At 55.8% G+C, this 13723-nt stretch overlaps 1 protein-coding gene across 1 annotated transcript in view; it reads right to left on the bottom strand.

Annotated features, from left to right (window-relative positions):
* Positions 1–1393: 1393 nt before the first annotated feature.
* SETD1B (SET domain containing 1B, histone lysine methyltransferase) overlaps positions 1394–13723 on the bottom strand; it is a 22014-nt gene continuing 9684 nt past the window's right edge. The window contains 11 exon segments of the mRNA XM_023733833.1: positions 1394–1567; positions 3563–3700; positions 3780–3899; positions 3983–4114; positions 6527–6693; positions 7416–8669; positions 9821–10303; positions 10497–10602; positions 10688–11013; positions 11093–11354; positions 13155–13723. The exon segment at positions 13155–13723 is cut by the window's right edge and continues 163 nt beyond it. Of these exon segments, the coding sequence (XP_023589601.1) occupies positions 1394–1567; positions 3563–3700; positions 3780–3899; positions 3983–4114; positions 6527–6693; positions 7416–8669; positions 9821–10303; positions 10497–10602; positions 10688–11013; positions 11093–11354; positions 13155–13723 (3731 nt within the window).

The following is a 13723-nucleotide window of genomic DNA, read 5'->3' as shown; positions in this document are numbered from 1 at the left end:
GTGAGTGTGTGTCTCGTGTTTTGGAAGTACATACAAAGAAAGGAGCAAAAAAGTTTTTCCACATGTTTCCACAAGAAACAATGTTCCCAAGAAAGAGTCCTTTGTGGCAGCCTGTATACAGAAGTTGGTTCTGAACTTCAAAAACCTATTTTTTTTTCCCTTCGTTTTGATTTTGTACACGCACAAAAAAAAAATTCCATGGAAATAAACCCTGAAGAGGATGGGGAGAGACTGGGAGGTTAAGAAGGGTTTACAAAAATTAAAGAAAACTGAGAGATCTGAGTTTTAAAATCTTTTCCAGATTTTTCCTCTCTCTGGGAGAAATAACCTGCATACTCCGAAAATAAATATCCGCTGGCCTTCTTCGGGTGAGGGGCTGCTGGCAGGATGAAGTGGGGTATGTGAGGGGCGAGTGGGTGAAGCTTATAAAATGAAAAAACAAAAAATGCCACATGCGAGCAGTCAGACAACCCGTAATGGCGGGGCTGGGGGACCCGCCTTCCCTGGGAGCCCCCTCCTCAGGCCCGGGTGAAGGTGAGGGCAGGAGAGAGCAGAGACTCAGCGCCTCCCGCCCCCTGCCGGGGCATCTGGGCGGGGGGGCTCTGTCGTTGCTGGCATTTGAAAGAGAAAGTAAACATTGAACCCAAGGTTTTGGGGGTGGCGGGGAGTGAGGGTGGCAGGGAGAGTCCCGAAAAGCAATTCCTGCCTGGAACCAGCTTGGCCGCCCAGGGTCTGCTCGGGGAAGTGATGCCCCCAGGCTGCTGGGGAAGGAATATACCGTGGAGGGGGTCTGGGAAAGGTATAGGGTCTTCTCACTGATTCTGGGGCTGAGTGGGGCCTTTCAGGCACGTAGTGTTCTGAGGTGGAAACCGCCTCCCGACTCCTCGACCCCTACTCTCCCTGTGAGCACCTGGCCCGGCTGCCTGCCGGGGGTCCCCCCTCTCTGATTCTGCCTTCACATTTCAACGGTTAAAGTCTTTTCTTACAATGAGGAAGAACATAAAGAGAAGACAAGACAACGTAGCAGCATTCATGGGAAGGGGCTGAGGATAAAGACGAGGAAGGGAAGAGAGAGAGGGACAGAGAGAGAGGTGGAGAAGGGAAGACAGGCACAGACAGAGAAGATTACTACGTGGGAATCCAACATAAACCCCGCAAGGAGCATGTCCAAAAACAAAAGTGACACAGACAGGGGGAAAGACAGAGAAGCCCTTTCCCGCTGCGGGGGCAGGAGCTGCGGGGGTCCTGGGGTAGTGTTGGGGGTGCCGGGCCCTGGCACGGCCGCTGGGGAAGGGACAGCACCTGAAATGGGGTGGGTGGTGGGCCAGGCCCAGGGAGTCCGGTACGGGGCCCGGGGCGGCTGACATCCTTCGTGTTTGGCACCGGCTGGGGCCTAGTTGAGGGTCCCCCGGCAGTTCTCGGAGCCGCAAAGACAGGGGATCTTGACGTCCTCGATGGGGAACTTGTAGTCATAGGTGATCTCCTCGTTGACGTTGATGTGCTGCTTGGAATAGATGACAATCTTCTTCTGCGACTCCACCGTGATCACCTTGGCGTAGCAGTTGGGCTGCGGATGGGGAGGGGGTGTGTCAGCCGCCAACCCCACCCAGGCGCTACACCACTGTGGCCCCTCAAGCCCAACAGGGGCCTTGCCGTGTGACTCATGACCATGTCACTGCGCTAGGCTTTGGTTTCCTCATCTGCCTGACCAGGATATTAATGGTACTGATAACACTATTAAGTTCCCTCCAGGGCTCCCATTTCCACTTAGACTGCAGAGGACTCCCGCGTTCATATTTCCAGCCTGTGCCTCACTTCCTAGCTCTGGACCAGGGGTCAGCAAACTCTGGCCCCTAGCTTCCTGTCTTTGTAAATAAAGTTTTATTAGAACGCAGCCATGTCTTCTCATTTGCATATGGTCTGAAGCTGCTTTTGTTACAACTGCTGTGTTGAGTAGTTGCCACAGAGACCATCTGGTCCACAAAGCCAGAAATACTTACTCTCTGGCCCTTTACTGAAAAAGTTTGCTGTCCCCTGCTCGAGACTCATAAATTCAACCACCTACTCGGTATCTCCCTTAGGCAGCTTCGCAGCCATCTCTGACCTGCTAAGATCACACCTAGGCCCCAGAACTTCTCTTCTGGGATGGCAGCAGCACCCACCCAGGCCCCAAGCCCCAGGTGTGAGCATCGGCCAATGCTACCCACAACCAAGCCCAGTGAGCCTCTGAAGAATGCCTCAGTTCTGCCCACTTGTCCCTACCTCTGCTGCCACCAGCCAAGATCAAACCCCACCTCTGCTTACCTGAGCAGCAGCAACCCCCACTGCCACCCTCGCCCAAGAAAATCCACCCCTGAACCAGCGGCCAGGGAAATCTCTCTGAAAGGACAGCAAATCCTGTTACCCCGTGGCTCAAAATCCATTGCTCAGGGCCTTGCCTAGGCTTTTAATAGAAACATGTCTGCACCTCACCTCAACCTACAAGGCCAAGCGACCTGGCTGCCTTCCCCGTCAACCTCATCCTCTTACCCCTGCCTGTGAGCTCTCTAGCCACACTGCCCTCCTCGCTGCCCCTCCCACACACTTCCTCTTCACTGCCCCAGGGCCTTTGAACATGCCGTCCCTTTTGGCCAGAACGTTTGCCTCACTCACTGCTTCACCTGGGCGGAAGAGTCCCTCTCATCCCTCAGATCTCACCATCGTCATATTCACAAGGAAGTCTTTATGGGCCAAGTAATGATGATCAAATCACAGTCACAGGAGCTAACCTGTACTGACAGCTTGTTACCTGTCAGCACGTGCAAAGGGCCTGCGTGCAGTAACCCATTCAGTGCTCACAACAACCTACATGGAGGGACTGCTATTGTCTGTTTTATAGGTGAGGAAAACGTTAGGTAACTAGCCTGAGCTCACTCACTAAGTGTCAACACCAAAACTTGACCCAGAGTGGATGGGATTTGCCCCTGCCCTGGCCTGGCTCCTGCTCTTGGCTGGCTGTGCTTCTTCAGAGCACTAATCATCCCTGTTCTCAGCGCCTACCTCCCCTCCAGACCCGTGCTGTTCAATACGGTTCCCACTAGCCACATGTGGCTACTTAAAGTTTCAATTAAGTAGAATGAACTAAAAACCTAAGTTCCTCAGCTGCGCTGGTCACATTTCAAGTGTTCAAGGCCACACGTGGCTGGTGGCTGTCACCAGACGGTGCAGAGGTAGGGCATTTCCATCACTGCAGAAAGCTCCGCTAGACAACACTGCCCTAGCCTGCAAGTGCCTGAGGGCTGGGCCTGATCCACAGAGACACAGGAGAAGCCTGGTGCAGGGAAGGACCTCCACAGTTACTGATTAACTCAACAAACCACTTCTTGAACACCTTAAGCCCTTAACTCAACAACAAAAGTCTCGATATGGCCATTTTACAGATGAGGAAACTGAGGCTCTGAGCACAGAGGCTCGTTGCATGAGGCCTCACTCCCTCCACCTCCCTATCATCCTCAGTCCACCCTGAGCTTGGGTCCTGCTGGCACCAAGGTGCAGGCGCGGCGGCCCCGGGCCTGGCACTCACATTGCAGCTGTGGTTAATGAAGCGGGCGAAGTTGCCGCACTTGGTGGCATCGATGATGGTGTCGTGGTCCACCCGAAACATGTAGCTGCTGCCAATGCCCTCGTCCTCATAACGCTTCTCCCGCATGTCCGCGATCACCTGGCCAGGGAACAGGCGTCAGTGACAGCTGGGCTGGCCCTGTGCTCAGCCTGGCCCGGTCCTGCTGGCCAGTACCTACCTGGCGGATATTCTGGCCCACGTACTCAATGACCATCTCGTCAGCTGCGATGGGCTCCATGGCGAACAGGCCCCAGTCGTGGATGTGGCTCTTGCAGAATTTGAGCTTCTTCTTCCGGAACTGGAAGGACACGAGGGGTGAGCCCTGGTCTTGGGTCCCACCGCCACTCTGGCCTCCCGGAGGGTGGGGAGCCCCAGTCTCACCTTGAGCTGGTTAAACTTGAGCAGGTCGCTGTCACAGCTGCCGGTGAAGGAGGACAGGAGGCGGCGCTGCTCTGAACGCCGCTCCGAACCTGCTCGCGTGGAGGCATGAGGCTGTGCAGGGATGCTCATGCCCTGTTACGACAGAGGGACAGATGTAAGGATGGGCAGACGGAGCTGCTCTGGGGAGCTGGCACGTGGGGCTCTGGGGGGCGGCCCCGAGTCCGTCCTGGGTCTAGTGTCTATCCATGATCCCGTCACATCCTAGGAACCCCACCCCAAGCCCCATGTCCCCATCACCCCCAGTTCCCAGTTCCCTGGCTCTGGGCTTCTCTACACCAGCTCTGTCCTGTACCATCACCCTCCCTCTCTGCCTCCATCCCATCAGTACCTGCACGTGTCAGGTTCCTCCCATATTAAATGAACAACACAGCTTTCCTGGGACTTTTTCTGTCTCCTCAGCTAAAAGCTCTGGAAGCATCTCCACTTCTCAGCCAGAAGATAGTGGGGGTCTGCCTCCCCCACCCCCCCACTGTTCTCCCCAGGTCCCTCAGATCCACCCAGTGTCAAGGTCATGGGTTCTTCCTCGAGCCCCTTGCACCCTGTGCCTCCTGCTGGCCTCCCTGGTCCTCTGCCCCATCCCTTAAACCTTGGGGTGTCCAGGCCAGCGTCTCTCCTCCTCCCACGCTCTCCCAGCTTTCAATGATCACCTCCATCCTAATGAAACCCTTTCTCCCCAGCTCTGTCCCTGTGTAGCTAACTGTTGGCCCCAAACTTAAAGTGTCCCAAACAATGTGTCATCTCCCTTCCCTCCTCAGAGTCTGGCAACCAGCCCCCAGCCCCTAAGCAGACCCTGGGTGTCCCACTCGACTCCCCTGTCTCCTGATAGCCAATCCAGCCTCAAGTCCTGTCCATTCTACTTCCTGATGTTCCTTCAAATACAGCTGCTTTTTCCCCTCACAGCCACCCTGGTCCAAGCCACCCTCACACCCGGCCTCGAAAACTGCAGCAACCGTATCACCGTCTCCCCTCAGAACCCCAGCTGTCAACTCTACACAGCAGCCAGAGCGAGCTCTGAAAATCACAGCCCTACCCTTGTCCCCATGGCCTGCTGGACACTGACAACCTGTCGTCTGTCCACCTCTTGCTCTGGCTCCTCTCCGGCCACACTGGCCTTTCCTTGTGTGTTGTTTGCCACACTGCTGAGCTCCTCCTGCCTTAGGGCCTTGGCACTTGCTTCTCTGTCTATGTACGACCTACTGCACCTGCCGAGCCCCCTCCTGTTCTGTTTAGCTTTTTATCAATGTCCTTTTCTTCTTCTCTGTGGTCTCTCCTGGTTATCCACGTGCTTCCCTCCCTCACTTCGTCAAGGTCTGGCTCCAGCGGGACCTTCCCTGACCACCCTGTTGCAAATCACGCCCTAACCGTCCGACTCCTCCAGCCCTAACCTCCTCCTCTGCTTTTTTTTTTCCCTCCGTAGTATTTTCTTCACCCGGAGTTATGTGTTTATTTGCTCAATTGATTGTTTCCTGTCCCCGAGTAAAATGTAAGCTCCATGAGCACAAGGATCGTGCAGTGTTCACTGCTGCACAAACAGTGCTCAGAACTGTGCCTGGTACACGGTAGGTGCTTAATAAATATTTGCTGAATTAAAAAAGTATTGAACTAACAGAATTTCAAATTCTCATGGAATCCAGACTTTCTGGAGTCACGGAAGCTGGATAAGGCCCTGAAACTGCTGCCCTGTGATAATCTTTAAACCTTAAACCAAAAATATCCCCTGAAGTCTTGTCAAAACCAAACCATTTAGCTTAACTAGTAACTAATGCCTGCCTTGAGCATGATGCTTTTTTAAGAACTATCTACATGGGATCAAACTGACAATAACAACTTGAAAGATTAGGTAGGAACCTTAGGGGGCAGCGAGTTTATGTCAGTGGGGGAGGAACAACCCGGAAAAGGAGGGTGAGAATGGGTGCACAGCTCAGAATGTACTCAATGTCACTAAATTGTACACATAGAAACTGTTCAACTGTGTATGTTCTCAATAACAAAAAAAATAAAACAAATTGTAAAAAATAAAAAGAAAAGTAATGAATGAAAGAGGCCCGCAAGACTAGAGTACTGGACACGAACAGCCAGACGCGATGAATGGGAACGCGGACACACCGTGAAAAACGTTACCAAGTCACTGAACCACTTGTGCAGAATTGTCAAACGGTAACCTAATTTGCTGTGTAAACTTTCACTAAAAACACAATACAATATTATTTAAAAAAAAAAGCAACGAATGATCCTTTTGGAAACGCAGCTGTGGTTCCACGCCTGCCTGCTGCCCCGCTTCCACGCCTGCCTGCAGCCCCTCTGCAGCTCTGGCTGCCCGTGGGTAAAGATCAGTGCTTCTCTTGGCTCCTGAGACCCTGCCCGTCTCACTCACCTGTCACTAGGGTCCTGAGCACCCAGACAGGTGAACCCCTCACGTCCCTGCCCCTCTGGTTCCATAGCCCTCCTGCTGCCCGGCCCGGGGGACACGCCCGACAGCAGTACCTGGGTGTCAGCGGGGGGCTCGTCGGTGCTGGCCCGGCTGTTGTTGAGGTATCTGAGCTTGTCCTTCTTGTCGATGGTATAGAAGCCCTCGCTGCGGGCGCAGCCAGTCACATGCTCCTGCAGCCCATCGTCCCGCTTCTTCCGCTTGGCTGAAGAGAGGCTGGTGGGTGGGTGTGAGTCAAGGGCCACACAGACAGTCAGAGGGCCCCTCCCAGTCCCTTGTGAGAACCACCCCACGGGGGCCTGGCTCCCCACACCATCCTAGCGGCTGCCCTCTGGCCAAGTCCACTGACGGTCAGAACCCCACCAGGAGTTCCTAGCTGTATGGCCATGTGTGTGCTTCTTATCCACTTTCTGCCTCAGTTTCCCCATCTGTAGACTAGCAGTACTAATAACTCCACCTGAATGATTACATATACTTAGAGTGCTCTGCAGAGTTCCTGACCCACAGTCAGTGCTCGCTAAGTTAGTTTGGCACAACGGGGATGACAACGGTTCTAACCTCATAGGGTTGTGGCAACAAGTAATCAAGCCTCAGGACAACATTGTGGTTAAGAGCCCAGTCTCTGGGGGCAGATTTGCCTGGGTTCAAATTCCAGCTCCACCACTTAATAGCTCTGTGACTTCAGACAGGCCACTTAACCTCTCTGAGCCTCAGCTGCCTTGTACGTACAATGAAGACTGAGTATAGCTGCTACCACACTGGGCTGTTAGGAAGATCAAATTAGGGGTGAGTGGCTCAGGCAGATGGGCCTGGCTCCCACGAAAGTGCTCAACAGAGAGTGATTCTTGCCATCGTCTTGCCCATCACCACGGAGCTACTGTGAACCGGGAGACGGGGCCCAGACAGGTAGGGAGAGGGCGCCCCTGCATCCGCTCGGCAGGATATAGGGATGGTAAACCCAGAGCGTGTCGTTAAGCCAGTCCATGCCGTTGTCCTGCTGCAGCAGTCGCTCGTAGGTGACACACAGGAAGCGGATGTCCTCCTCGTCGATGCCACCGTTCCAAATGTCGTACAGGATGGTCATCTCCTCAAACTCTGAGCGGGGCCGGAAGAGGGGTTGCGGTGGCGAGAGCTCGGGTGAGGCTGCGCCCACTACCAAGTCCTCGTGGCGCTTTTTGGGCGGCCGGCGCCAGGGCCCTCGCGCCTTGGCCAGCTCCATGTCCTCCTCGGTGGCCTCATCACGTCCACGGGAGCCTGGGGGGATGGCCTCAGAGGGCCACTGGTTCTCGAGCTCCTTAAAGGGCAGCTTGGTGGGCTCAACAGGTGGTGGAGGCGGGGGCGGTGGGGGCTGGGGGGGTAGGGGCGGTGGGGGTGCTGGGATCCCCGCGTTCCGGAAGTCCAGGGTCACGGCCCGCGGATCATGGGTGCTGGGGAAAACTGGGGCCCGTGGCTGGCCTGGCAGGATCAGAAGGTCCCTGCCCAGGGCAGCCCCTGGTGGCCGGACCAAGGGCCCATCCAAGGAGAGCACTGCCGGCGGGGACCGCCGGGGCCGGCCCGGCTTCCTCTTGATGGGGGGTGGGCAGGGGGCCAGTGCGGCAGGCAGCAGGGGTGGCAGCTGGGCAGGGGCCCGCGTCTGGGCCCGCAGGACAGGTACAGGCAATGCCAAGGGGAGGGGCAAGGGTAAGGGCAGGGGAAGGGGCAGGCCAGCCTCCAGGAGCACCGGGGAAGCCAGGGGACCAGATCGCTCGTCACGCCGGCCAGCTGGGAGGGGACAGACAGGCAGGAGCAGGGGCCCGCCGGACTCGGGGAAGGTCGGCGTGAAGCTGAAGTCCCTGCCTGGCGTCCGTGGCAGGCCCCCGCTGCTCAGGCCAGGGGACGGGGCTGGGTAGGAGAAGGGGCTGCCGGGCACCTGAGGGGAGCTCAGAGACAGGCTGCTGCTGCCCCCCGACAGCGGGGGGTCCCTGCCCGGTGTGGCCGGCACCGTCTCTGTGCTCTGCGACTTGGCCAGGCTGCCACAGAGGCCTGGTGTGCGTGGGGGCTGCTCCTCAGGGGGAGGCTCCAGAGGGACGGGTGGGTGTTGGGGTTCTGGGGCCTTGGGCTCCGGTGGTGGGCTGGGCGGTCGGGGCAGCCGGGGGGGTGGCAACGGTGGCTGCAGGGGTAAGGACAGCATTGTCGGGGTCTCGGGCTCCAGGTCATCTTCTGCAGAAAGGGGGGAGAAAGTCGGACCATCACGGAATTGATTCAAACATCTCTTGGGGCCCTACCACAGCTGCACTAGTACGCGCTGACGCCCGATCCATTCTCAGCCCCGGGTCCCCAGGTTCTGTGAGTGCAGGCACCATCCCTCTCAAGCTAAACCGCTCAAGGACTACTCAGCACCCAGCCCAGCGGCGGGCACACAGTAAGTGCTTTATAAACACGAGTAGAATATCTCAAAGACAAAGGAGGCATGGTTGCTAGACTCTAAAACTGTTCCTCAGAATAGCATTCCTGGGGACCGGGAATGGGTGGGCTAAGAATAATGGGTTCTGTGGGCAAACAAAATCCAAAAAGTCTCTTTTTGGCAAGACTTGCGACAGCCTTTAAGGTTTTTCTTGTAGCATTTATCTGTTATCGTCTATCACCCTGCCCTACAATGTTAGTTCTACAGGGGCAGGTATTTTTGTCTGTTTGGTCCACTGCTGTACTGTCTATGCTGAAATCAGTCCTGGGGACACAATAAGCACATAATAAACACCTGAGGCAACATTTGAAGACCTGCAGTTCCCTGGCCAATAACACAGAATTCAACTTAATACAACAGGTTTCTTTGCAAAGGACTTATTAGAGGTACGTACTAGCCACAGGTAGCTGTTTAAGTTTAAATCAATTAAAATCAAATAACATTACAAATTCAGATCCTCAGTTGCAGTAGCCACTTTTCAAGTGCGGCTCGTGGGTACCATACTGGACAGCGTAGACATAGAACATCTCTATCATTGCAGAAAGCTCTACTGGATGGCGCTGCTGGAGCCTTTAACATGCTTTGTGACACTCTACGAGGATGGTGGTGCAGCGTCTTTCTCACTGAAATGTCTGTAACACCCATCCCCTTTCTTGGTAGCATCTCACAGGACCAGTGGCCCAAGGATTAAACAGTGGCATTGAGGAATCGTTAACCCCACAGTTTTCTTTCAGTGTTTATCTAGCATGTCCCAGGCATGCGGCACATTATACATCATTTCACTCTATCCTCTGCCTCAAACAGCCCCATTTTACACATGAGGAAACCGAGGCTTGGGACAATTAAGTGATTTACCCAAGTGAGCTGGAGGTCATGGTGATGGTGAATGGGGGGCCGCGGAGGTTACCTGGGGTGTGCTCGGGGGATGACAGGGACCGGGCCTCCATGTCCACGGTGGTGGGCTCTGGAGTCAGCAACGTGGCCCCTTCCTGGTTCAGGCCCAGCTCCTCGGGGGGCTCCTTGCAGCCTGCCAGCTCCTCAACACCTGCAGGTAGCGGGGGTTCCTCCAGCATGGGGGCCGGCTCCTCGGGGGCTTCGTCCTCCACCTCGATGTCCACCTCCTTCTCTGGGCCCAAGGACTCCACTGCAGGCGTCCCCACGGCCATCGACGCGTCTTCCATGTCCTCCTCTAAGTCCTCGGGGGCAGCAGGAGCCATGCTGTCCTCTGCTACCTCTTCCTCCTCCTCCTCCTCCCCTGCTGCTACCTCCTCTTCATCCTCTGAGGACTCGGACGAGGACTCGGAGCTCGACTCAAACCCAGAAGACTCCTCGGAACTCTCGCTGGATGACTCTGCGTCTGCCTTGGAGGTAGCAATGCTCACCGTCTCCTCTGGGCGGGGGACAGAAGAGGGGTCACTTCATCATGTGCTGTGTTGTTCCCCAAACCTAGGCCAGACGCTTTACCCAAAGGCTTGAGTTCTTGTGCGTGCGTGTGCACATGTGTACACGCGTGTGTGCCTGTGCCCGTGCACAAATGAGGGAACGTTTCACAGCCAGGCCAGGCTGCCCACGGACCCACTCACCTCCGTCCGAGTCTGGCTCCTCTTTCCCACTCGCCTGCGACCGGGCTGTGTCTTCATCATTCTCAGACTCCTCCCGGTCATCACTGTCTTCATCTCCATCGTCATCCTCCTGGGGGAGAGGGATGGGCAGGGACAGGTGAGCCCTCAGCTGGCCTCTCAGCGGCCCAGGGCCTCCCCCACCCCACACGTACCTTATCTGACGTGGATGAGCTGGAGGAGGAGGAGACCTGGCTCCTGCGGCCCTCCTCCCCCTCCTCCTCTTCCTCCTCCTCCTCCGTGCTGTCCTGCCCCTCCTCCTCTTTGTCCGAGGCCGAGGATGAGGGCGAGGTCGTGGAGGACCCCGAGGACGAGGATGCCGATGACGATGAGGATGCAGACAGTGACTCCTTCTCGTCCTCCTCCCCGCCACTGTCCAGCTCCAGGGGCCGCGCCGGCCGCCGCCGCACTCCCACGCCCTTGGGGTCCCTCTTGGCAAGCTCGCAGGGGGCATCTGCCATGTCCCGGTCCCGCTCCAACTCTAGGGGCAGAAGGGGTGTCAGAGCTGAGCTGGGGATGGAGGGCAGGATCAGCACCCAGTGAGGGGACAGGCGACAAACCTTCGTCTTCCTCATCCACGGAGGTTGAGGGCCTCAGCCGCTTCTGGTCTCCAGACGAGGCTGCGTCCGGTGGCTCCTTCCTCTTGACCTTGAAGGAGGGTAGGCGAATGGCCCCGCGCAGCCCGATGCCCAGGCCCAGGCCCTCATAGCTCAGGCCCTCACCCTTGCCCCACGACTCCAGCAGGCATGAGGCGATGCGGTCCTTGGGCTTTGGCCGGTCCTCGTCCTTGTGCTCGCCTGACTTCACGGGGGTCAGCGAGGCCTGGGGCGTGGGAGGGGAGAGGACGGTCACCATGGTTACTCCCAGAGCCACCCACCTGCCTCTCAACACAAACGGCCACCACCATTACCTGCGCACTTACTTTCTGCCCATTACTCAGTACATGGTCAGTATTCCATGCTGCCTCCCTGCCCTCAATTTCCCCACCAGCAAAATGGGGCTACTACAGCTACCTGCCATACTTTGTACACTGGAAGTCAAAAGAAATACATTGTAGACACATAATCATATCACTGAGACCAGAGTTCCACAAAATATCGTTCACACTTTACTATTGCATTTGCTGGAGTTCCTAGGCGGTGTGAATGGTTAACACGCTTGCTGCTGACCGAAACATTGGCAGTTCAAGTCCACCCAGAGGCACCTTGGGGACAGGCCTGGCGATCTATTTCTGAAAAATCAGCCATTGAGAACCCTATAGACCGCATTTCTACTCTGATGCCCTACAGAACACATTTCGACTCCTTATGGGTCACGATTGACTTGACAGGCACTGGTTTGTTGTTTTCTATTCTATTCTGTTCCATTCAAATCATTAGGAAAAAGAAAGAGCACCTACTAAATTGATTTCACTGCATACTCTGGGGTGGCCCCCTCTAGTTCTGAAACACACAGCCTTCAAGGATGCCATGAGAATTAATCAAAAAAATCCACACTAGGTGCTCTGCACAGGGCTCAGCTCTCACGGAGTGGAGGTTCTTTTCATGCACACTCTTAACAGATTAGCTGTTACTGCGGCTAATCCGGTGGGGTCAGTGCACTTAGGCAGAACCACAAACAGGTGCATATCAGTACTTCCATACAGTTCCTTCTGTATTACCACCTGTTGCACAGATGAGAAACTGAGGCAGTGACAGGGCGCCACCTACCCTGAGGCAGACAGCAGGCTCTTGTCACCTACAAGCATGTCCCAAAGGATGCTCTTGGGGTATACAAACTGATCACTGTGGTCACTTTGAGGGAGAAGGGGGGCATAGGGGATTGCAATTGAGAGTGGTGACTGAGAGGCTTTTCAGATATTACTGAAAAGATTTTCTCTTATACAGAGAAAGCAAGCCCCGGTGGCAGTGGTTAAAGCACTCGGCTGCTAACGGAAAGGCTGGTGGTTTGAACCCACCAGCCGCTCCATAGGAGAAAAGACCTGGCGATCTGCTCCTATAAAGACTATAGCCTAGGAAACCCTGTGCGGGCAAGTCTCTGTCAAATGGGGTCGCTATGAGTTGGAATCAACCCAACAACACCCAACAACAGCAATATAGAGAAAGCAGTTAAAGATTATTTGGGAGATTAACAACAGCCAAATAACAAATATACTTTTTCTAAAAGCAGTCCTGCAAAGACAGGACCTCACGTGGAAGAAGGCAGGAGAAATGCTGAGTTTAACCAAATTCGAAAGGTCTCTTAGACGTGGCGCCAATAGAACTTTCTGTGATGACAGAAATGTCCCACATTTGCACCGTCCAATATGGTAGCCACTAACCACGTGTGGCTATGGCGTACTTGATATGTGACCAGCACCACAGAGAAACCGAATTTTTAATTTCATTTCATCTTAATCAACACTCTTAATTAATACAAATTTATGTGGTGACGTGCAGCTGGGGATACTGAATCAGACAGTGCAGTTATCAGGGCTTTTAAAGTGCCGGTTCACACAACGCCTCCCACGCTGGCGGTGCAGGCGGCAGTGTTTCCAGGAACGCGCCTTGGAAGGGGAGGAGGGGCCTGGCTGTGTTCCCACCCCATGCCCACCTGCTCCCTGGGTGCCTGGCATCTACCCACCTTGGCCATGCGCTCCTTCTTGTCCCACCACTCGTCGAAGGCCCGGAAGGCCACCACCTCCACCATCTTGCGGTTGAGGTCACGCTTCATGGTGGCCTTGAGCTCTTTGAGCACCACCAGCAGGACGCCGTCTACCGTGGCTTTGTGCGGGTCCTCCTGCCGGGGCACGTAGCCCGGTGGTGGCACTGACGGGTCGAACTTGGGCAGGGGGGGCCAGGGCTGTCCGCGGCCCGGGCCAGCGTTGCTCAGGGAGAAGGGGCCCCGGTAGGGGGGCAGGTTGACAAACTGCAGCCCGGCCGAGGCAGCAGCGGCCGCGGCAGCCATAAAGGGTGGGTAGGGGCAGGCGCCCTGGCCCGTCATCAGACGGCTCAGCATCTGCGTCTGCATTTGGAAGGACATGGGCATGCCGCCCCACTGGCCACCCAGCACGTGGCTCATGTCCACCTGCATCACGGGGAACAGCCCTGGTGGGAAGGGGGGCAGCGGTGGCAGGATGGGCGGGGGTGGCACGCCAGGTGGTGGCGGCGCCGGCAGGGGTGGTGGGGGCACTGTCACGGCTGGATGGGCTG

The sequence above is a fragment of the Trichechus manatus genome, unplaced genomic scaffold (assembly GCF_000243295.1).
Source record: "Trichechus manatus latirostris isolate Lorelei unplaced genomic scaffold, TriManLat1.0 scaffold00061, whole genome shotgun sequence".
Lineage (NCBI taxonomy): Eukaryota > Metazoa > Chordata > Mammalia > Sirenia > Trichechidae > Trichechus > Trichechus manatus.
This window is presented reverse-complemented; position numbering and strand designations above follow the sequence as displayed.